This window comes from Pleuronectes platessa, chromosome 1, assembly GCF_947347685.1.
Source record: "Pleuronectes platessa chromosome 1, fPlePla1.1, whole genome shotgun sequence".
NCBI lineage: Eukaryota > Metazoa > Chordata > Actinopteri > Pleuronectiformes > Pleuronectidae > Pleuronectes > Pleuronectes platessa.
Genome location: NC_070626.1, coordinates 19,414,515 through 19,438,626, shown reverse-complemented (window position 1 = coordinate 19,438,626; position 24,112 = coordinate 19,414,515). Strand labels below are relative to the sequence as shown.

General features: G+C 43.0%; 1 protein-coding gene across 1 annotated transcript; it reads left to right on the top strand.

Moving 5' to 3' along the window:
* The first annotated feature begins 2,889 nt into the window (after nt 1-2,889).
* On the top strand, nt 2,890-23,519 carry mindy2 (MINDY lysine 48 deubiquitinase 2). Its single transcript, XM_053426253.1, has 9 exons — nt 2,890-3,768; nt 4,252-4,309; nt 6,318-6,382; nt 12,769-12,927; nt 13,973-14,075; nt 14,966-15,108; nt 16,225-16,398; nt 17,369-17,554; nt 19,049-23,519. Exons 1-9 carry the CDS (start codon nt 2,890-2,892, stop codon nt 19,232-19,234), a joined length of 1,953 nt encoding a protein of 650 aa, XP_053282228.1. The 3' UTR covers nt 19,235-23,519.
* Nucleotides 23,520-24,112: the final 593 nt, after the last annotated feature.

Below are 24,112 nucleotides of genomic sequence, written 5' to 3'. Positions count from 1 at the left end.
AAAATGGGCCACTTTATTTCTCGGATCTACAGCATGAGCAACACTCGCATCACCTGGTGGTCCGTCACTTCTCGTTATACACAGACTCTATCGTCTTTTCCCACAATACCCAGTTGCACTACGTCACAGACTACAAACTTTCCTTAAAGGGGCAGGCCATACCTGCAACACAACAGCTCTCGGTCTCATATACAGATGGCAAGAGAAAGCAGAGAGGGATTTTTACACACTGTCTGATAAACATTCCGACAGTAAAGGCAAGGGGTAGGGATGGATAAGTTTTTCTTTAACAAGTTAAGTCTTTCATTCTCACTTTCCACCTTAAAACTATGAAATGAACTGAACTATGAACTAGTTCAGAATTTAAATGGTGAACTATGAACGTGAACTATTCATGTTTACTTGTATGAACTGAACTTTGAACTAGTTCATGAGAGGTGTGAACTTGCACAACAGTGCAAAATCTTGCTCCTTTGGTGAAGGATCAACCTTCGCAGCACTTCAATGTTTACACAGTTTGAGGAAATGTCACAATTCTGACCATGAAGTATCATGAAGGTCTTATGTCTTGTCTGAGCTCATTTGAGCTGTAGACTGTTAAGCAGACAGGAGCACTGCATCAAAGCGTAAAACATGTGAACTTCCTGTCGCCAGTGTTGTGTTTTTAAACACTTGTAGTTTGAGGGAGATTGAACAATGTACACTGAAGCTACAGCAGTTTTGCGTGTCCCTGCGACAAGTTGAAAGTTAAAGCCACGCCACTAATATGGTGTTTAACAAAAACTCTGTTTCCATATGACTTCATCATCAATGTCTTGAGGCCCTTCCGACAGAGTTTGAAATGGTTTCGGTCAATGGACGCAGAGTGTAAGACGTTTAAATTTGACTTAGATTTAACCTCCATGAAGTCAAGATGACACTCCCCGAATTTGAGGTCTAGGAGGAGTTCTTTAAAATACACAACATGTACAAAATCGAAAATGGCCGACATCCTGTTGTGTTAATCAAAATCATGATATACATGTATACTGAATTAGTTTTTTTCACTCCCAGGACCTGTACTAATTTTCAAAGTGGGGCTGGGGTGACCTGGTTTTGACAAACCACATGACCGCTGTTTAAAACACTGTTTATATCTTCTACAAGTAAAACATTGATCTGTGAACCTCTCTGTAACCAAACAGAAAACTCGATCCAGAATGCTATTGTTTCATTCATCAGTCTATGAGTTGTTTACATCGTCAGATCTTCACTTCCTCATTCACCAACTATGTTTTATAGACAAGATCCTGCTTCTGAGAATAATAGAGAAAAGCAACGCAAAGATATTATTATTAAGGCAGTAAAAGTCTGTGTATGAAGCAATGTTTGACGAAACCATTTACGCTGAATGTGTTGAGTCTGAATTAAATCAAACTACTTGATCGTTAATCATTCCTTTGCAGAACTTCCTCTGCACTGCCATTGTCTTACTGATACAAATAAACGATCATTCATGATGGAGGAATGTTTTGATACAGTCTGATAGTTATGTGATAGTTATGTGTCTGTGCTCAGGCTTCTCTCATGTATAGCTGAGAAATGGCTGCCACCCAGTGTTTCTACAGAGTTACTGCATGTGAAACCGCAAAATATTAAATAATAAATAAAAATGCCCCATATGAACAGCGGACTATATTTGGAGAAATTCAACACATCGTTACGTAGAAAAATAATTATTAACTTTTAATGGTTAAAAAATATGGTGAACTCAATTCCAAACTCACTGCCTCAACTTCATTTCTGAATTCTCGTTTGTGGTGGGAGCTCGGGAGGTCAGATCACGCGAGAGCTGCATTTACACATGCGCGTGCGCAGCACGGTCACGGCCAAGGCAGATTCTTTTCATTCTCCGTTCATGAATCCTCGTAAAAAGGAGAACTAAAAGCATTGTGTCTACCGGGCAGCTGAACACTAAATTGAAAAATATATCTACACGTCAACATAAGATAAGGTTTGAAATAGAATTTAATCAAAAACGATTTTTGACAAGAAACTTGGTAAAGTGCAGTGGCACAGGATGTTTGACCGAGGATGTATACCTACAGTATTTGTGCTTTATGTTTAAGGAGATATTGAAATAAACATGCAAATATAGACGTGTATAAACAACTAACAACAGAATAAATTGCTACAGTGGAAGAAATACAGCAAGCATACAATATAAATATTTTTGTTGTTAAATCTGTTAAGTATCAAATGCTGGCCAATACAGATTTCAAGTTGTCAACTCAAGAACAGTATATAGAACCAGACTGAGCCAGAAGATATAGAACATAAACATACAACAAAACAAATTGAAAGAAAGAAAAGGGTCAGAGGTCATGGCTGGAAATAAAAGTTCCATATTGTCATGAATAAGAAGGCATTCTTCAATTCTTAAATTTGTTTTAACCCCATTAAAAATATTGAAACAATGAACTTCTATTTGTAAAGCTGCATCTGAGTATAAACCGGGCTAATGCTATTCAATTATAACATAATCCTCCAGAGATACTCAAGATCTAATGACATGTTATGTCAATTTGGGTTAGTGAGAGTGATTTTCAGGCAAGTCAAAATTTTCACATTCAGATTTTCTGATTTATCTCAACATTCAATCTTCATTTTAGAAACCTATTACAATTGGTTATAATTCGGATGAAAACCTCGGATGGTTCAAATAGTTTAACAGAATACGAGCGCACCCAAACGCAGCAGCGCCGGGCCGCCCCCCCCCCCTCTTCCTCGGCCTGAAAGCGATTCACGCTGATGACGTCACTCGCAGAGTTGTCATGGCGTCTTTGGGACCGAAGGTGCTGCTGCTGCAATTTAGCTAAAAAACAATCCGTCGACGGTGCGTGAGCCGACATGGAGGAATCTGCAAACCTGCACCGAGACGCCGACGGGAGCTCCGTGTGCGCCACGACCGCGCCGGAGATGGCCGACGTCTCGGTCGGCGGCGGAGTGAAAGGAGCCGCCGAGAAATGCAGGAGTAGTGCGGCTCCCCTCGGTACTTTGGTGGACGCTAGTTGTAGTGACAGCACCGCGGACGTTGCTGCTCCCGTCGCCGCTCCCGTCACGTCCATCGTCGGGAAGTCTGACGCGTCGGTGCCGGTCCAGGTCCTCCCCGCGCAGGAGGCTGCGAAACCCGAGGGCAGCGGATCTGGGTCCGGGGATCGGATCATTAACGGGATGGGGCATGACTCGCTGCCGCTGGCCGCAGGAGATAGAGAGGGTGGTGCCTCAAAGTTAGTAAACAACACAGGCGATGGAGCGTCCTCGCCTCCCGCACAGGAGAGCGCGGGTTCGGCTTGTGCGGGAAGTGAAGCGACTAAACTTGCCAAGCCGACGCATCTGTGTCCGGACAACGCGACCACGGCGGACCGCAAGTCCGGCGATCGCACCTTATCGGAGGGATTGCCGAGTGGGAGTGACCGCGATCCCAGCCTCGGCGGAGAGTCCCGAAGCATCGATTCACTCGAGTCCTTCTCCAACCTCAACTCGTGCCCCAGCTCGGACCTGAACAGCGAGGGGCTGGAGGACCGGGGGCTGGCCCTGGCCCTGCAGGGCGAGTACGGGGCCGAGGGGTCGAAGACCGCCTGCAGCAAGGACCGGGCCGCCGGACAGTCCATATACCACATTAAGTGGATCAAGTGGAGGGAGGAGAACACCCCGATCATCACCCAGAACGAGAACGGCCCGTGTCCATTACTGGCAATAATGAATGTCCTTCTGCTCGCATGGAAGGTAACGGACTCTGCGATGAGCACAGATCAATAGAAACTTGATTCTAACTCAATACAAATAGTCATATTTCACGAGGAGCAGCTCTGAGCTCATCTGTTCTCATCACCAGTGTTTTCATGTTCTCACACAGGAAGGTTTGTTGTGAGACTCATAATATCACATTGAGTTCTGCTAACGGTCGACATACACATCTAACACTGGATCGACTGTGTAATCCATAGTGCTTGTGGATCCCTCAGCATTCCTGTGTAAATATGTCTGTCCGGACTCGTTCATATAGGATTTCTCAACGTTAGAATTAGATGTGGATTTACTTCCCCATGTCAGCACACGTTGAACTCTGAGGAGGGCTGTGAGGCCTGTTTCTTACAAGCTGATGCTCCAGTAGTGAATAGTCGTGGGTGAACTTGGTTGGCCATGCCTTGTCTGATGAAGGGGGGAATAAACAAATGAACAATGAGTGTCCACATGTCTGTGTTGCAGGTTAAGATGCCACCCATGATGGAGATCATAACCGCGGAGCAGCTGATGGAGTATCTAGGTGAGTGTGTGTCACCATGAAGACCTGTTACACAAGACAAGAGCAAGCTGATGCATCATGACTTATCTGCAAGGGGACGTTCACAATAACAACTTGATGCTTAACTCGGGGATAATAACACATGTACAGTGGAGCTTATCACTGTGCTAGACCTTGTTTACCAGAGTGCACACGTGTGAACAGACTAGCGCCCAAAAGCCACTGGCACCGAGCTTCACCGGACCCAGTAAACATTCTAGGGTTTCACTTCCCCTCGAATGAGTGGATACTTAAGGTCAGATATATATATTCCAGAGTCAACAGAGGAAGGAGAGACCAGAGAAGGGGAAACCCCCCATGAGCCAATCCTCTGAATTCGCAACAGAAACAAGAGATACATCTCTTCTCTCTGGCTGTCTCCTGCCTGTCATAACTTATATTCATCCACAATATCACAGCAGAGTGTCAGTATTTATCTTCAGTATCCATCTTCAGTATCAATGGAAGTATCTGACTTAAATGTTCTGTTAGGACTGATATGAGATGTGTTGCGGCTTGAATCTAAAGGGGCTGTCTGGCCTTGGTGTGGGTATGTGCCATTCTAGTTGAATTTGTGTCTTTTAGCTGCCCGATTCCAACAGCACTCTCATGTCTATAAATCACAGTTAAATAGTAAAGAAACTGATCAATTGGTTGTTTCATTTGTCCATTCGTGTGCCATTCAGGAACCCGAGTTCCGTCCTGACACACAGTTAATCTCGTGTTATGTTCAGGGGCTGCTGGATAACTTTGAAACTCCACAGTGTTTGTCATAACACACACGCGCAAAAAAAACACCAAGGCTGAAGATGGGTGATGAATTTCAAATGTGGTGTACAAAGTGGGCGGTGGTTGACGGTCCCTCGGCAGCTCAGAAATACGCAGCATAGCACGATCCCGATCCCGACGGACGGATGCAGATGCATTCAGGGGGGACAACGGATGAGAGAGTTCACAGTTCAGTGGACCACACAGCAGTGAGGGGGGGGGGAGGCAGGCAGGCAATGTAGGAAAGCCACTCAGCTGGCCAGTCCCCTGCTGGGAACAGTCTCCACTCGCACTGAAGACTTAATGTACGGTGACAGCATAACAATTAAGCCAGAAGTTTATTTTTTAAAGTGCAACCAGCAGCTTGTGTCTTGGCCTCTTGAAATAACTTAAAGTTCACAAGTTTGCGATACAAAATCCTGTGTTTGTTCTATATTGACTATATTCTGTGCTCAGTTTGAGGATTGATCAGTCATTTTTCACAGCAAGAAACTAGAATGGCTCAAAAATATTGAAAAAGGCCCTATCTCGCAAAAAATGTATCTACACCTAAACCTAGTGGGCTATACCCTGATCGACACCACCTCCTTCCACCAAATTAATGTGGTAATCCGTCCATTTTACATTGTAGGTCGGGCATTGCTTCTATATAAACAAAAGCGTAAACTCATTCTTTTTGCTTGTGCACATTTATCTCCATGTGGAGCTGTTTTTACTCCACATAGCTGATGATCACAAGAAGTTGATGGTATTTCTTTGAGTAAATTCTCAGGGAGAGTGTGTCGACAGTGCCGCATGATGCTCCTGCCAGCTCTCTAATAAATTAATGATTCGCCGAGAAACATTTTGCAAAAAATATTTACACCAGAGATTTAAAAGTAAGGAGTAGACCCGCAATAACACTTTCACAGCGATAGCAAGAATGTGTTTGCTTGGCTTTCACTCGCCCTTTGGAGTGTGTGAAATAGTTTAAAGGTTGCAGCACAGGTTTTTTTGAAGTGCTGATCAGGCTGAAACAGCTCGCGCTGCTACAGAGCCGAGGTGCAGAGATCTCAGGTGACACCGCGGTGGACAGGGACTCAGATGATGCTGTTTGGCACAGCCTCTCCTACGAGTACTTAAAATAAGAGTCCTCAGTCATAACCAGAGCAGATTCATATAGTTTGCTCTGTTAATACAATATACATTAACTCAACATATTTGCCTTTCTGTCCCTCTGCAGGAGACTACATCCTGGAAACCAAGCCTAAAGAGATAACCGAGGCTCAGCGGCTGAACTATGAGCAGGTAAGATCTGCCCAGTCGACACAAAGTTCTGTTCTGCTGTTGAACGGGCATGTGTTTCTGCTTATCTGCGTGCATTTGTAACCTGCTGACTGTTTATGGTGCTCGAGCTGGGCTGTTGGAATGAGCTCCCTCTTTGTCTCCTCTCTTTCTCCCTCTCAGTGTCGACAACTCCGACTGCAAGTTTAACGTCAGCTTTCATGTCACAATGACAGACTCAATTATCTTCATCTGTTCTCGTGACCCTTATCAATATATTATCAGCACGCTCCTCTGATGTGCCCGCTCACATACACATTCAGTATCGCTTCATGCTAAAAGCAGCTTTTTTTTTACATTTGCATTGACGTTTCAGAGAAGGTCAGTGGATTTTCCGTAAAATGGAAACAAGCATCAGGTTGATTACTAACCTCACTAAACTGCAGCTTAGCGTTTTTTTTTTTTTTTTCCACTGCTCTATAGGTTACATTAGATGTGTCTTGCAAAGTCCAGGGAAACACAGAGGTCAGGAGTGTCAGATTATGTTGTTTCGCATGGCAGTGGATGCTTAGATATGCATGGCTGGGTTCAGCTCCTGGCTATTACTGAGGCCGTGTGTGTTTCTGTGTCTTAGTGTGTGTGTGTGTGGGGGGGGGGCGGGCGGTGTGTGAGTGTGTGCGTGTGGTTAACCATGAAAGACACTTAGAGATGGAGCTCCAACTCCGACTAACTCCCTTGCTTCCTCCCCTCTCCGCTGCCCGTCGATGGAGTGGGAGGGTCCCTGCCTCTCCTCCTCTTGCGTGGCAGAGCACCAGCACATCTGTGAATGATTTGAAGCCACACTTGTCCCTCGTTTAGAGAGGAGGAGGAAAAAATAAATCGCTCTCCTCATAGATGCTCACTGAATGGCTGTTTCTAAATTTAAGTTGAAACTGAAATGCAGCCTCTTAAATAGGCCAGTGGTGCACTCGGCATGCACAGTTAAAGCCAGGGAGTGGTGAAAGTTTGTGTTGCATAGTTATTATGGCGGTCCAGTGCCTGGGGAGCTGTTTAGCATGTGGGTGTCCTCATATCATGTGCCGTGCGTGTCAGTGCTGTGGTTGACACAGAATTCGGAGGCCACGGTGGGCGGGGCTGAGGGATGTGAGAGGAAGTCTGTGAGTTGTGTTCATGTGCACATCACACAGGAGGTTTGTCCTCCTCTATACGCCATGAAGAAAATGTGCTCTCGTCGCTTATTGTGATAAAATACAACTGAAGTGGCTCAGACTCCGTAAAGAGCCGTAGGAGTTCATAACAGGAGTGCTTCTATTTATACGTTCAGCTTGAAAAAACATCATCTGTCACACATATGAGGGATTAAAATAGCAGTTGCACAGCGGCTCTTTAGCTATTGTTAAATATTTACTCAGAGGAGCTGTGGAAGGGAGAGTATAGCTTTGCTCTGCTTTTGTCTCAGCGGATCCAGCTCGGCAGCAAGGAATATGACGACTGTTCAGCCATTGGAGGGAATGTGTTTTCACGGTCAAGAAGCCTCTTGTTTAATTTGACGTCATTTGCAGTAACGGACGTTGTTCACTGATGTTTCCATTTCTTTTGTGCTGACCAAAGCGGATACAGTCCCAGTTTGGGTTTCAAAAAGCATCCCTCTCTGATCTTGCACATTAGCCCGGGCCTGACGAATAATGAGTGGATGCAAATTTTTCATGCATCTCTGTCTGATAGACACTCTATTAACCAGGATGGCTCTCTGTAGAGCGCATACCTCCGCCAAGGCTCAACAGTCCCCTTAAATAGATAGATTTCCCAATCTCATAGATATCAGTCCCATACATCTGCCTGGTTCTTTTCATCAAGATATTTTTGATGAATCGCTCTATTTGACAATGTTAAAGAAAGTGAGATATTTTCATGGATCCACAACTTGATGCAGAGCCACCAAAATTGAACGGGTTGGTCGCTCACCCGCATTCCATACTTTCACCAATTTTCTTTGAAATCAACTTAGTCATTTTTAACTACCAACAAGCAAAGGTACATAACCTCCTTGGCTGGGATTAATCAACAGAAAATACATCTATGAATAAGCAGAGACGATAACAGAAACAACCAAAAAGGCAAATGAGTAGTTCTTTTTAAATTAGAATCATAAATGTCTCATAAAAAGAGCACTGAGTGGGCGAGCAGATGGGGAGACTGTGCTATCAGTTGTGCAGGTCATGGTGCCGGACTAATTCAAGCAGGGCCCATCTTATTATATAATCAGACATTAAGCTACAAACAGGCTTATCATCAGTGTGTGAGGAACACGTGTACAAGTGAATGAAATCCTTTTCAGTATCTCCAGTGCAAAACAATGCATGTTTTTTTTTTAAAGCTTATTATCCCTTTATGTTGACTATGAGGGAAAGGAGCCGATTCACCCCTTTGGTCAATGTGAAGCCTGGATTGCATTATATCGAGAGGTGTTCTGTCCTTATGTGTTTAAATATGGTCTAAAATGTAGAGCAGCCACTGATGTGTTTCATGCAATGTGTGACCCACATTATGGGACATTACAGTCTAGTAAACAGTTCATTATTTCGATCCCACTGAATGGCATCACGTAATAGTTTACTGTATTGGTTTTTTAATGTGCATAGATCTGCTCTATTTATTCTGAAGATTCGTATAGACACAAATATAGTCGGACTCATAAAACCTGCATCAACAGAAACCCTATGATGCACAATGTTTTTGTTTCAGTATTAAGCTGCTTTCAGACAGGCACTGGTTTTCCAGAGGGATGCATGTGAGAACATAAATGTCAGTCAGTTACTCTTTCTGGAACCTTTCCTGCCAGACGCCTTAGTAAAATGTCTGAAAAATGTCTGAATGAGCCCATGAGAGAATATAGCAGGAGAACGATGTATGTTTATATTCACGTGTAGTTCTTAAGTAAAAAATGTTGCTCTATTGGTTTTCAACTGTGAAACCAAAGTGAGGAAACTAGCTCATATCGAAGCGACTCCTCTATACAGAACCTCTCCTCATACCGTATTCTGTGACCCACCAGTTAATTCGATCAACTCCGGGTAAATTTAGTTTGAGAAGCAGAGAGAAGTTCCCATAGACAGAAGAGGGAAAGTGAAAAAACCAAAGCAAAGCCTTCTGCAGAGTCAATGTTATTCTGTGAACATGTATCCAAAACAAGCACAGATGAATGTGAGCGGTGCAGTGCTGCTAATCATCTGATCTCTGAGCGCTCATCTGCTGTTGGAGCCCTTCTGCCCTAAAGTGAAACGATGTGGTTCATTACACAGCCCTGTTAATCCCGCCATCAGTGCTGCTCAGAAGCGTCCTAATCCGCACACTCAGAAAGTTTTTCACCTCAGCTCCGTTATAAAGCTGCAGTAACTCACTGCTCATGGGATGTATAGAATCTGACTGTGCAACCCGAGTCCACACACTGCACTCCGAACATTTGCTCATCTGTTATTTCAATCCTAGGTCACGTGATATCATGACACCCTCACAGGACAATGAAAGACGTTCAAAATAATAGGTTATTACATTTCGTAGTGTGTACACAGGCAAGGAATGCAGCGTAGCATGGATGATTAACGATCAATGTCCACAATAGTTTTGCTTTTTTTTTTAACCATTTTATAATTGTGTGTCAAAGCAAATTAAGCAAAACATACTGGCTGAAATGAATACCCGCAGTATCTACATCAACACGGTGCAAACACATGAAGTAATCTGACCAATTTCTTCTCACTTAAAACTAGACTGACAGTCAGTAAAGTGCTTACCTCCGCCAAGGAACAACAGTCCCCTTCAATTCAGTCAACTTCCACCAATTTCATAGATATCAGTTCCCTAAATATGCATTTGTTCAAGATCCACAAATTATTTCCTAGGAGATTAATGAAAATGTTGGAAAACACGCTGTCTCCATGTTAATGGCCAGAAAAATCACATCTGTCCACAAATTTTTCTGATAATCCATCCCATAGTTTTTGCTTAATCCTGTTTACAAAGAAATCAACAAACAGACAGGGGTGTAAACATAACCACCTTCTTTCAATAGTGTTTTATTAGAGTAAACTATATGATAACATTATATTACTCATTATTATATTATAAATCAACACCACTTAAAGATGATAACTAATCAAATGTACTTATTTCAGCTGATAAACTGCAGATAAATCTTCAGTTTGTAGACTCGGGCTCATGGTTCTGTTATTGTGCATTGTGACGGACTCAGGGCTCAGCTGTACGGTTTATACTGAGCTCAGAGATAAATGGCAGCGGAGGTTTCAGAGCCAGCTGGGAAACGCAGCTCTGAGGCAGAAATGAGTCTTTCTCACTGGGTTCTCAGATGTGCCTGCATGTGGCACACTTATGATGTGATGTGGATGTAAGGTATTTTCCCTAATGTTCATACAGTGCAGTAAAAGGCCGGTCTGCAAAATAATTACTCAGCTATTGTTAAAGGATAAATGTTCTGCTCAACCCTTCAGTCACTAATTCAAAATAAAGGAATTCCTATCCACATATTTTTGGCAGATTCAATGAGAGAGAGGTTCAACACACTTTTCTTACAATATCATTATTAAAATTGTGACAGAGCAAAGTGTGCTTATTTCTGTTACGTGTGTTAGATATCTACGTAGAATTTGACTAAAATGGTTTTAGAGAGACAACAAGTTGAACAATGGTAAACCTGATGCCAATCTTCCTCTCAAAAGCATGAAGGCAGCTTTAAAAAGAAGCGGGAAAAGTGGGATATTTGTGAAAATGCATATTATTTCAGGGAGATCTACTGAGGTCCAAGGGAAGAGAGCCAAGCTGAAGTTGGGCTTTCTCAGAGTCTGTGTAACATCCACAATCAAAGCAGTTTGCTGGATTAAACATGGAATAATGTTAAATTATATTTGCAAAGCTATACTCCGATATTATATGAAGCCCATCGAGGGTTGGGTTCTGCTGAATGAAACCCTGAAACCCAGACCAGCTCGTCTTACACCATGTTGTGTGTTTGAGGGCATTCAGGGATTTACTCAGCAAACGTATCTAGTTTCCTGCCCCAGGCATCTTTGTGCCTTCACTCTCTGTTTTGTGTAAAGCAACTCACCTGGTGTGAAGGTTCTGTGTGTTTGTACGCCGGGAAACTAGTTTTCTGTCTTCAGCAAACTGTCTGCTACTATAACACGGAGCATTGCTCATTCTTGTGGTCTTTTACTCTTTCAAGATTTTTGCATTTATTTATTTTGGAGTCGCAGCTTAATAGCAGTTTATAGCTGCACAGTAACACTGAGGAGTGATTTAAGTGCATGTTGCTGCTACAGTGACTCATCTCCTATCAACTGGACATAAAGACATCACAAGTTTCAATTTACTAAAATGTGATTTATGTTTGTTGCCCAATCATCTTTGATAATTACGGCTTCACAGGAGGATGTGGTGAGTTTTAAGATAATTCATTGACTCATTGTGGAGAATTCATTAACCGTTTACTGTGTTATGTGAAAAAAACGTTACATTAATTCATTAACTCAACAGACAACAGCTCCACTGATCGCTTGCTGCCTCACAGCATCATCAAACTAGGTTATTGTTATTGTTTTGATTGAGGCCCCTAGTGGTTGAAGTTACACATTGTAGATTTAAAATGGAAACAAAGTTGAATCATTTGTCTGACGTGACTGAACTAAAACTTTAACATTTAACTGGTGTTTACTGACCATGTAGAGCGTAGCGGCCTCGGCCCAGCTGAGGACCGTGGTTGCATCATCATTCCCCTTCTGTCTCTGCCCTCATTCACTGTCATGTGTCCACTATAAAAAATGCGGGCAATTCCCCCAAAAACCAAACAAAGGCTTTGGGCTTCAGAGGTACTGGACTGCTTTGTATTGCCTTTTATTCCTCTTATTCTGTCTCATCATTGTCAAAGGGAAATATCATGTCTCATGATGAGGAGTCTGAAAGCTCCCACAGAAATGTAATATCACATGGTTTCCTGGCAGTGACTTCCATCTCTTCCTGTGGTTGCAGCTCGATTGATGGATGAAGAAAAAGCCAATTAGAGCAGTAAATATGAAAACAGCTCAACTCCGTCACAATGAAGTGACTGTGAAGCTGATTTCTTTGTATTGTACAGGAATAAATGGCATCTCATGTTTTTTTTGTTAAGGTAGAAAAATCAATCGCTGGTGGCTTCTGATGTGCTGCCAGTGCGGGCAGCCAGGAAGAATGTAACAGATAAGGACAGCTCACAGCACATTAAGCAGCTGGATTCACTGGGTCGACATAATGTGATTTTATAGTTGTTTGAGTAAACCTCAAGTTCACATCGTTTAACCTGTCGTCTGCATTATTATATTTGAACAAGAACCTTTGTCTTTGTTCTCCTTGTTTCCCAGAACATGAGCGATGCCATGGCCGTGTTGCACAAGCTGCAGACCGGTCTGGACGTGAACGTGAAGTTCACCGGGGTGCGAGTCTTCGAGTACACCCCAGAATGCATTGTGTTTGATCTGCTGGACATCCCCCTTTACCACGGCTGGCTGGTCGACCCCCAGGTGAGATGGACCTTACTTGCTTCACTTCTGTTTTCTCCTCACCTCACTGAAGCCCATCTTTTTGTTCTCTTTCGTCCTGCTGTCGTTCCTCGACACTCTCGTCTCTTCTAAAATCCACTTATATTCTTACCAGTAGTCTGTGGTTGCCTCACATCTGAAGGTCGGAATATTTGGTCCAGTTTAATGGTAAAACAGTTTCCCCATTGTCTCGTAGTTCTGTTCCTAATGTTATTTAGCAGTAAACTGTTGTCTTATTTTTCCTCTTGATATACTTTTTGTCACAGTTCACACAGTGTATGATATATTCCAGTGTTTCTGTGAGGTCTTAAAAAGTCCTAAATTCAATCATCTGGATTTGAGACCTTAAATGTCTTCAATGTGTTGTCAACATGTTGGCCTGCACAGTTTGTAATGTCTCTGTGTTTTGTAGTTCCTTCTCAGTGATAAAGATATTAATATGCTGTAATAGATTACAAACAAGACCAACATAGAACAGATTTTCTATCAGAATTGATCTCATCTACACTCAGCTTGTCTGTGGGAAAAATGATCTCCTGTCTCCACCTGAGATATAATGTAGCAAATCGAGGGTGATTCTCTACTGGGCTACTTCACAAAATCTTTAATAATGGGGAGCATAAGTAATTCTGGGAGTCTCATATTCCTTCATATTTGTCGAACTTAACCTAGGCCTAACATTACATTCATTATGGTCTGAAAAAAAATCCCCAAAGGGTCTTAAATTTAACTTGACCAATAATGACCGGGTTTTGTAAAGTTTAGAGATGTCTTCCCTGATGGCTCCTACAAACAGCAGATGGATTGTGTAAATGTAATCGTTTAGCTTTTTAATTTAGACTCATGTCATATCTAATACCACCGAAAGAATGTGTTATATTGCAGAGTTTAGTGTGACCAAAGGAATCAGGTTTATACAGCGGCAGCAGTTTTAGTACAGATCCCCTTGTTGCCAGTTTTACATTTTGAATAGCTCTTCAGTGGCGCTCAGTAAAACAACACAACAGCTTTGTATCTGTGTTTGCAGATGCATGACATTGTCAAGGCAGTGGGAAACTGCAGCTACAACCAGCTGGTGGAGAAGATAATATCCTGCAAACAGTCAGACAACAGCGAGCGGGCAGGTGAAGGTAGGCGCTCGCTCTTCACTCCTACCGCTCTTCTTCTGACCTGTCTGACTCCTGTCTCTGTTGTTGTGGTGGCACATGTCTAACTCTGCAGAGGAACAGCAGTGGGCAGCTTAACATTAAATCAGAGGCACATTCATGACATCGCAGGTGTTTATAGGGCCGTCCGGTGTAAACACATTCGGCACCAAGTTCAAATCCAACCAGGACACACCAGGGCACTCATTACATGACCTACTTGCACAGGTCACACATTTCTAGCTGTCAGAAGCTTCCCAAGTAAATATTTGTTCATTCTGAGCGGTCGTCCGCTCGGCTGGGGCCAAGTCAACACATCAACATCTTAGTCGATGGTGATATTGACGTGGAAGATGCCCTTCTTTTCTTCTCTGCTTCTCCATGTGCAGCATAGGGAAATCCTTTCAGCACTTCATGTGAGTGGTTTGCTGCTGGGGCCACTGGTCACTGCTTAAATTGGTGGATATGACTCCCAGAAAACTCAGAGAAAACCAATTGGAAGCTGTTCTGTCTCACAGAAAACTCATCTGTCTCTCAGCCTAAACTGGGTGCCCTACAGTAGCTGTTTTTCCACTATATGCTTTCGGAATAGTTTCCTGTATGAGTGTTTGATTGCATGCCAGCACTAAAGTCATTCGATCTAGTTGAATATTCAAGTAAGATTGATCATGCTTCAAATGTTTTTGCATTTTAAAATCAAGCATTAATTCAGTTTCTCCTTCTGTACTTCTTCTGTGCATATTTCCTCTCTCTCTCTCTCTCTCTCTCTCTCTCTCTCTCTCTCTCTCTCTCTCTCTCTCTCTCTCTCTCTCTCTCTCTCTCTCTCTCTCTCTCTCTCTCTCTCTCTCTCTCTCTCTCTCTCTCTCTCAACCTAGGCATCGTAGCGGAGCAGTTCCTGAGCAGCACAGCCACTCAGCTGACGTACCACGGCCTATGTGAGCTCACCTCCACCGTACAGGAGGGCGAGCTCTGTGTCTTTTTCAGGAACAACCACTTCAGCACCATGATCAAATACAAGGTAAACACTAAAGGCTTCTAACGACTCCCTCCCTATTACTGTTGGCTTTATCAGGGCCATAACCTAAACAAAATCCATGTGTGGAGCATAACGTAGATATTGCAACAACTTGAATAGAAGATATTTATCATTAGTCAGTGAGGCCCTTAAATCTTTTATAGTACCGTTTTTGCTTTAGAGATATAACCAGCAGATAAAACTGAATTTGTATTTCTCTCCATATGCTCATTACAAATATCAACAGATCCACCTGTGGGTAATTCCGTGTGAAATCATCACACTTTTAGGCTGCACCATCACAAATCGAAATGAAATTTGGCTTGCTGATATGGTCGCATGAGGAAGCTATGGAACCGTGTCGTGTCTAAAGCCGGTTTGACTTTCCCACAACCACAACGCAGCAGGAGCTCATATCATTTTAAAGCTCTTTTCCAGCTCGATATTTATCCTAACAGCATTGTGAGTGATTATAAGAGTTCAAGATGTCATCAAGTCCTCCAGGAATGTTGAGCTTTGGTTTCTGAGTCGTTGCTGAGAAATCATTATTTACAATTATTATCAAGAAATTTGATGATGATTAAATAGATTTTGAATTATTTACAGATTTTTCTAGTTGGTGTTACCATCCGCACTCTTCTCTCTGTTTCTCTTTACTTTCTGATGAAGCCCATGAGTACTTTACAATATTGTTCACCACACAGACTTGTTATAACACATTCTTAAAACAATAAATGCTATGGTTTTTTTTGTAACTGCTATACAATATTAGATCATTCTCATTCCCATTCAGTGTGTCCCATCTGTAACTGCCCACAGCTGGCTCACCATATCATTGCAGCTGGAACAGGCCTTTCCTGTTGACCACAGGAGGGGAAGTGAAGTCTGCACACTACCCCCTTTTAATCGTACACCATCCTTGCCAACTCAAGCAAAAGTGTGTGTGTGTTACCTATAACCTCCGCCTCGGTTCCCTTTTAATCACTCATCTGCAGAAATGTACATGAACACATATAGCCACACATGATAAACGGCCATATGTTGGTCGCGTGGGTGTGTACTAACGGCCTGTGTGTAGCGTTGCACTGATAAGATATGTGTATGTGGTGTGTTTCCCAGGGCCAGCTGTACCTGCTGGTTACAGACCAGGGTTTCCTGACAGAGGAGAAGGTCGTCTGGGAGAGTCTGCACAACGTCGACGGAGACGGCAACTTCTGCGACTCCGAGTTCCGGTTGCGGCCGCCCTCCGACCCAGAGACGGTGTACCGCGGCCAGCAAGATCAGATAGACCAGGTCTGAGCACTGACGCAGGCAAGACTGGCAAAACCAAGCAACTGTCTACCACCACATCCTGATATGCTTATTTTTTGACGCGCTTTTCTCGCCGTCAGTGGTCCACAAAAGTTAAGACAGAATGCAGGACCAGCATTGGCACACTGTTCCTCGCTGTACTTTATTCAAGCATGTGTGGAAAAAGAAGACAAATCAATCAATAGATATAAGACAAAAATGTAGAAACACCAGAAAGTCACACAATCACAGAAGGGAGTGATCATAGGGAAAAATCAATTGTGCACCATCCAGGGCTACAAAAAATTAAAGGAGGGCTCTTAAATAATAGATGTGTTATGCCTCACTACACTTTATCTGCCAAGTGCAACCAAGTCCCTCCCTTCATTCTGATCTGTGCTTCACTATATAACCACACAGGCCCCAAAGCAATGCAGCAGGGTTACGTCTCCTCTACATTTTCACTTCAACTCACTGCTGTTTGCTTATTGGTTTGCCAGAGTGGCCCAAAGACAAATGATCTGCCTTCACACATACACACAGAGGCTGGACCTGAGCATGGGGTCAATTATTTTCCTATTTTCTGTGTTTACCCAGGCCTCAGTATCCGCAAGATTGAGCACGGTGAGAAAAATCTATTTTATGTACTCATGATCAATTCAGTTAGATTGGAGAGAACTTGTTGTGATTCCATGTGGGGAAATTGGGTCTTTGAAGTGGAACCTACTGAATATAAGACAATGGAGAACGTTTTTCTTAATTGAACCATTACAAATAGGAAGATAAGTGAAACTTGATAACAACAGACCCAGTTCGGTCAGTCAATCAATAAGCAGAGAACTGTGGTTGTGGATTGTTGATTGGTCCGTGCTGTGCAGGCTGAGGAAGGACCGAGTTGCTTAATCAGAGCACGGCCCCAAGCGGACGGCTGTGCTCCTGAATGATCACTTCTTTCCTTGTGTGTTGGTATCAGGACTACCTGATGGCGCTGTCACTGCAGCAGGAGCAGCAAAGCCAGGACCTACAGTGGGAGCAGCTCCCCGAGGGCATCAGCGACCTCGAGCTGGCGAAGAAGCTTCAGGAGGAGGAGGACCGACGGGCCTCCCAGTACTACCAGGAGCAAGAGCAGGAGCAGGCGGCGGCGGCGGCAGCGGCACAGGTGGGGAGGGAGGGATTGAGGGAGAGGGAAGCAGATGGGAGAGGGAGGAGAAGTAGTTTGAACAAATGTGGGTCATTCAATGTAGGAGGAGACAGATGGATGTCTGCAGCAGAGAGTTTGAGCTATAAAGGAGGAAGTGAGGATGGAAAGGGACAGTGGTTCCTCCTTCTTTCTTGTAAAGCTGCCTCTGTTCATCAGGAGGTCAACACACGCTTTGTCTGTAGAGCTGCATAAGTGCTATGGAAAGTCATGCATATAATCAGAGGCAAGAAAAATGATCCATTCCAGTGAACGGTTCTCTGCATTAACTTGACATATAAATGTTTCATCGAGGTACACAAGGCACAAGCCAAGGAAGCACAAAGAATAACAGGGTTTTCCGTCTTTACTGAAAACATCCTTAAAACATTCACAGCCCTGAAGGGATAAGCAAGTGAAACCTCGGATTTTAGAACTGGTCAAACCTTCTGCTTCTGATGGGAATCTGATGACATTAGTCTGAAGGTATCTATTTAATAATCCCAGCATTCAGCTCATTGCCTGCACCCTTGGCATGGTTAAGGGCCCAGGGAGGAGCTGGTGCAGTGACGTGTTTGGTGACACGATACATTCATTATTAATAAACTTTGAATAGACCAGTGACCAGCGCTCTGGTGCAGTGGTGCAGCTTCAGGGTCCAGCAGGAGGGTGCTGCATTGCCGGTCACTTTTGGTTTCAAACAGAAAGCTGCAACCAGCCTCACCGCAGGCCGAGCAAACAGCCCATTTTTAACAGGCAGGTTTAGTCTTCATTAGTTCGGGAATTAATGTTCCCCTAAATGGTGGAGAGCTATCCAGGCCCAGAGGCAGCCGAGCAGCTTGGTGTGTCCCATGAGCAGAGCAGCATGCTAGTCATTAACAATTCAGCCGTAGCTTCATCAACCCACAAAACAGTTTTCCAGTAGCACTGTGAAGATGCTCTGTGGCGAACTTCCGGTGTGCAGTGAATATGTTTCAGAGAGCTGTAGCTCCCTCTGTCCTGTCTGGTCCTGAACACTTTGCTCCATGCAGCCAGGCACCAGGATTTGTGTTTGGTGACTCATGAACAGGGACGTTAACCAGTTCCAGTGATTCATTCAAGCCTTCAGCTGTTTCTGCTCTGGACCATCTTTTTACCTCACTGATCATTCTACATGGTGTCATCTCAGTGGGCGCTCACTTCCAGGCGGAGCAACCACAGAACCAAATCATCTTTCATCTGTAGACAGTTTGTCGAACTATAGACTGATGAGTAGCTGAACTCCTTGAGACGTGATCCTTTCCAGCTTTATGCAAATCAACAACTCTTGATCATGTGTCTTCAAAGATCTCTGTTTTTTGTGAGGAATCATTCTATCCAGCAGTTGCTTTTTGTGGGTGAGCTTACAAATGAGCTCTAAGTTCTAACACACTCATAATAAAAAGCACAGGTCTATATATTTATACACTTTTGCTCTTCGATCCTGATGTGTAACAGGGCCAGCAGGAGGCTGCGGAGGGAGACGAGGCGGAGAGAGGAGGTGCAGGAGCAGGTGGTGCAGCAGCCGGCCCCGGGACGGCAGCAGCAGCTGGAGCCACGCCCAGCCCGGGAAAGCAGTCCTCAAGTGGGGAGCGCAAAACCAAGAAGGAAGCGAAGGATAAAGACAAATGTGTTATTTTGTAACACACAGCGTGTCTGTGTGTGTGTGCGAGTGTGTGTGTGTGTGTGTGTGTGTGTTTTGTGCATTTGCTAATCTGTGAGGAAAGGGACAGCATTTGTTTCTCCGTGGAATGGACACGCAACTCGGAGCCCCACTGGATGACAAACAAGGGAAGGAGACAATTTAGAAGAGACTAGGAGAGGATTTGCTGTTCCCAAACCACTGGTGCCTGCTATCCTCTAAACATAGACATCAGAGGAAGGGACACGACAACAACAACAACAACAACTACCCCTTATCTTTCATAGAGTCGGCCAAACTTTGTTACAAGTTGCACAGTGCACTATATTTGTGATGTGGGGTCAAATTTATCTGGGTTGGTATATTTTATAGCAAAAATATATAATCTTAAGAAACAAAATGTTATCATGTTAACAGCTTTCACCATAATCTTTTCCAAAAACACACCCATCGTACATTTCACTAATTTTTCATTATTTCAGCTTATAAGCTTTTTTTTTTTTTTGTACTTAAAAATATAAATATTTACAAAACGTTTGTAGACAAAAACCCACATGTTTGTTAGTTTATTGTAAGTTTACGGTCGATGCCAAGATTCACATTTTATTTATGTCTCTGTGTAACACAAAGCTTTTGGGAGCATTCATTTTTTTTCTTTAAGCTGAAAGGGATTTGTTTTGATGATAATTTGCCTGTTGGAACTCATGGTGACACCGTTTATGTCCCGTCTGAAACACTATGGAAACACTCAATGCCAGATAGCTGCCAGATACTGTAGCGTCACAACAATACTCATCACAGCTTGCCCTGTTCAGAATTGCCTTAACAGAGAGTGCCAGTGTCGTATCCTGCTCTGTTTGAATGTGTATTTGTTTCCATGTGTATGGTTTGTACAGTACATGTGTGCTACGTGGTAAAGCGGCGTGCGGTTGGCATGAGTGATTTAATTGGAAATAGCCAAACTCCTTTACGCTATGTTAGTTAAGCTGCAAATTCTGGACATTTGATGTCCTTTGTGTTGTGATACTATGTCACACACACAAAAAAGGGTTGGGTCAAATTTTGTTCGGAGCTGATGCTCCTGTGTGAGACCCAACGAGCTGTTGGCAGATTAGATGTGTATGAGATTACACCCAGTTTGGAGTGTGGTGGTTCTGAAAGACCCTCTTCTCTCTCACAGTCACAGTGTGTGTGTGTGTGTGTTGTTGTGTTTGCGCATGTCTGTGTTTTCCTGTACTTTTATCTTTGTGTGGACCATTTTAAGCATAGACCCTTCAGAGTGAGGTCCTCACTTTTTCAAAGGGCTGTTTGAGGGTTAAGACTTGGTTTTAGGGTTAGAATTAGCTTTAGGTTAGGGTTAGGCATTTAGTTTGGATGGTAAGGGTAAGGGGCTAGGTATAGATTATGTTAATGAGTGTCCTCACTAAGATAGAAGTACAAACGTGTGTCCGGCACTATCCTGATCAATTTAGTTAGGTTCCGGATTTAGAAGTTCCACTGCAGCCAGGTTTAAAAAAAAAAAAAGGGCATACCACAGACTTCAGTAATTCACATGATATATTCCACTTCACTAGGAAAGTGCGATTCATATTTGTGAACATAAAACTGGGACATTAGGACAAAGCGTGGATCTGAACTCCAGTCGCAGTGTTTGGACTCTGCTCTATTGTGTAGATATTTCCCTTCTCTTTCTGCAGGTTAATTTAATATTATTGTTGAAATTACCTTCAGCCCCTCTGTCACATTCAGAGATGCGTAAATTAGAAGGTTTACATATTGATCTGCGTTGAATATACATTCTGAATACTGAACCTCTGTGGTACGAGCTCGTCCTCATCTCACCGCTGCACCGAGCGTAGCAGAACACACAATGTACATATTTACCTAATGCGTTTCTCCAGCTGGTGGGCTGTGCCATTGTCATTGTACCATGGGACGGCCTCCTGAGAATCGTTTTTCTACCTAAACATTCCAATTGGATGCCTTGACTCAAGCCTTCGACCACAGACCGAGGGAGACAGTTGTGACAGGAGGTGTTCGGGGGGGCTTGTGAAAAAACGGCCTCCGTTCCTGTGGCTCGGTGAGAACCGGTTCCCCGTCGGGACAGGACGGAGGCAGCGGGGCTACCTACTGTGTGGGAGCCTGCAGTTTGAGCTTGTGTGTTCGCTTGGCCCCAACAAGTCTATGTTTTGTATGTACATATATATAAATATATATATATATGACGCCTTACGACATTTCAGCATATTTTATAGGACAAAAGGAAAACAGGCGTATTAGCAGAATGAGACAATCCATGCATTTTTCACACACACATCAGAAATACTCTCAGGCCTTTTACTGAAGGGACATATATCCTCGAGTGTCTTTTTCAAATGGTATTCTTTGTAATGGCACAGTTCCTCGGCCTGTATTCACTTTGTCCGTCACAACTTTAAGTGTCTGTGTGTGTGTGTATGATCATAACTACTATTTGACACTTTGAAGGACTCAACACTATTATTATTTAAGACCCTGGTGGGTGAGCGTCACACTAAAAAAAAATAGGGTTGACTTAAAGCTGCTCCTCTTGTGTTAAGTTGGATAAAGACAAATAAACTCCTTCCTTGGACAGGGTTAAGGAACATCGTGAACTATGTACACGTTTCATTGACTCCTTAGCTGTTGTTTTATTTCCCGTGCAGCTGATATATAATCATAAGGTGAAAGCCAGAAGGCAACAGGGCGGCTTTGTGGCAATATTTTTTCTTTCCCCATTTATTCTTGTCTTTACCGAGTTTCACCTCACTTGCGTCTCAGCCCTTCAAGTGAACATGCTGATTTATCATTCCAGTGGAAGTCTAGGTTTAAATGAAACTTCACTTCGGGCAGTTTTGAGTTCAGTTTGACTTGGTTGGTGTTTGTAAGAGTGAAAAGAACGTGGAGCCACACATTTTTATTATTATTGATATTTTTTTATTTCAGATTACCTTGTGCTTTTTTTCTTGCTATCCCGAGGTCATTATTACCAGAATTTGAATATTTTCTGTTGTAACGTGTTTGTTCTCCCCCCCCCCCCCCTCTATGACGAATCGATCAGAAGGATATTGTGTGTTCAGTGTCTCGGCGTGGTTTCTTGTATGCCTTGTAAAAAGTGATGGTGGGGTTAATGCTGTAAAAGTAGTATTTTGACACGGTGGTTGTTGAACATATAATCGTTGTAATTGGTTTTGCACTGTTACATTTATATGCACTAACAGAAGAGAAACATACCTCATTTTATACAGATCAGAAATTGTGCAAGAGTGCTATTGTTCTATTGGTACTGTTTTAAAAGAGAAAACGACTGAATAATGGCCAAAGGAAGGATCTCGAGTGGTCGATCTTAAAGCCAGGAGACTACTATTCATTTGTAAAAGTACGAAAGGGCTTTTTAAATGTTTTGGCCTCAAATGACACGAGTACATTTGTTCAAAGACAACAACATGATAGCTCCACTTCAATAGAACTCGATGCAATTTGATATATACAGGTTGGCGGTACACCAACACCAGACTCGACCAATTCAAAGGTCCGAGTACAAGCACACAGCTCGTGGGTGGTGAAGGACAGTCAGTAGCTACATGCACATCATTTAAAGCAGTTTTTTCTACAAAGCACGTAGACAACGCTGGCATCCATTCAATCAGCAAAAAACACTGGTGTAGGTGTACATCTAATTCAGGTGATTTCTCCAGACCAGTCCCATCATTGAACCACATGATGTCCACAAACAAAGGGCGACGCACCCAAACTTAAACACACAACAAAAAAAAGGGTGGAAATTCTGCTTCATAAGGCTCGATGCTTTGTCCTGTGTGTAGCAGAGGGTCTTGTTTGTCTCATGGTGCGAGACAGACGTCCACAGTGCTGAGCAATCGATTGCACTATCGGACGCCCACATTAGACTTTGTGGTGCACGTGCAGTATCGTGTGGACCGAACAGTTTAGGGTTAAGAGAAATTAAATCGTCAGCTCCCCCCCCGCCCCCCGCCCCTCCAGGAATATAATTTAAACTGTGCGGCTCATAGTGTTTATATTTCAACACAACACACAAGCAAAAAGGAACGGGGTTGTGAATATGGGAGGTTACTCATTTGCGTTGATTTCAATGTTCATCTATTTACATAAATGACCAAATAATGTATGTAGCCTTTCACATTACAGTCACATATTGTATATGGTTATGAATATATAACAAAATGCCTTATAGACGAGGGACATTCAACCTGATTAGAAGTTACGAGGATAATAAAAGAATAAGATCAATCATTGGTTTTCGGTGTCGTCATTTGTTGTCAGTCAGCTGATCACTTTGTTGTTCACAATGTAACTTCAGTGTCAATTATTTATTTACCTCTGTCGCATCGTATTCCTCCACTTTTTATCCAGTCTGCTTTTTCTGCTGCTTTGACAAGATTCAACTCACTTCATTGTTATCATCTCCACCCAGGAGGTAGTTCTAAACCATGTCTGATTGGTTTGTTGGTTAGTATTATGCAAATCAATCAAACTACTGAACTGATTTCCAGGAAATTTGATGGAAGGACGGGACATGGACGAAGAAAAAAAACCATGAGATGTGTAGATCCAGGATTTTTTTCCTTTTAAAACACTTTCACTAATCTCCTTGTGAATAACAAAAATACAGTAACTTTGGTGAGTACAGTGGTTTTGAGAAGCACTCAATTCACTTATCTTTTCCTATTTTGTTGTTTCCATTTGTATTATTAAGGTACGAGACAGATCAAAGGACTTTGTGGCGGTCCTGTCAGAAACCCTCATCAACTTAATGTTCGACACTGTAGTGTAAACCTCCAACATACAAGTTTTAAGACCTCAATTATTTGTGTCAAGCCTAA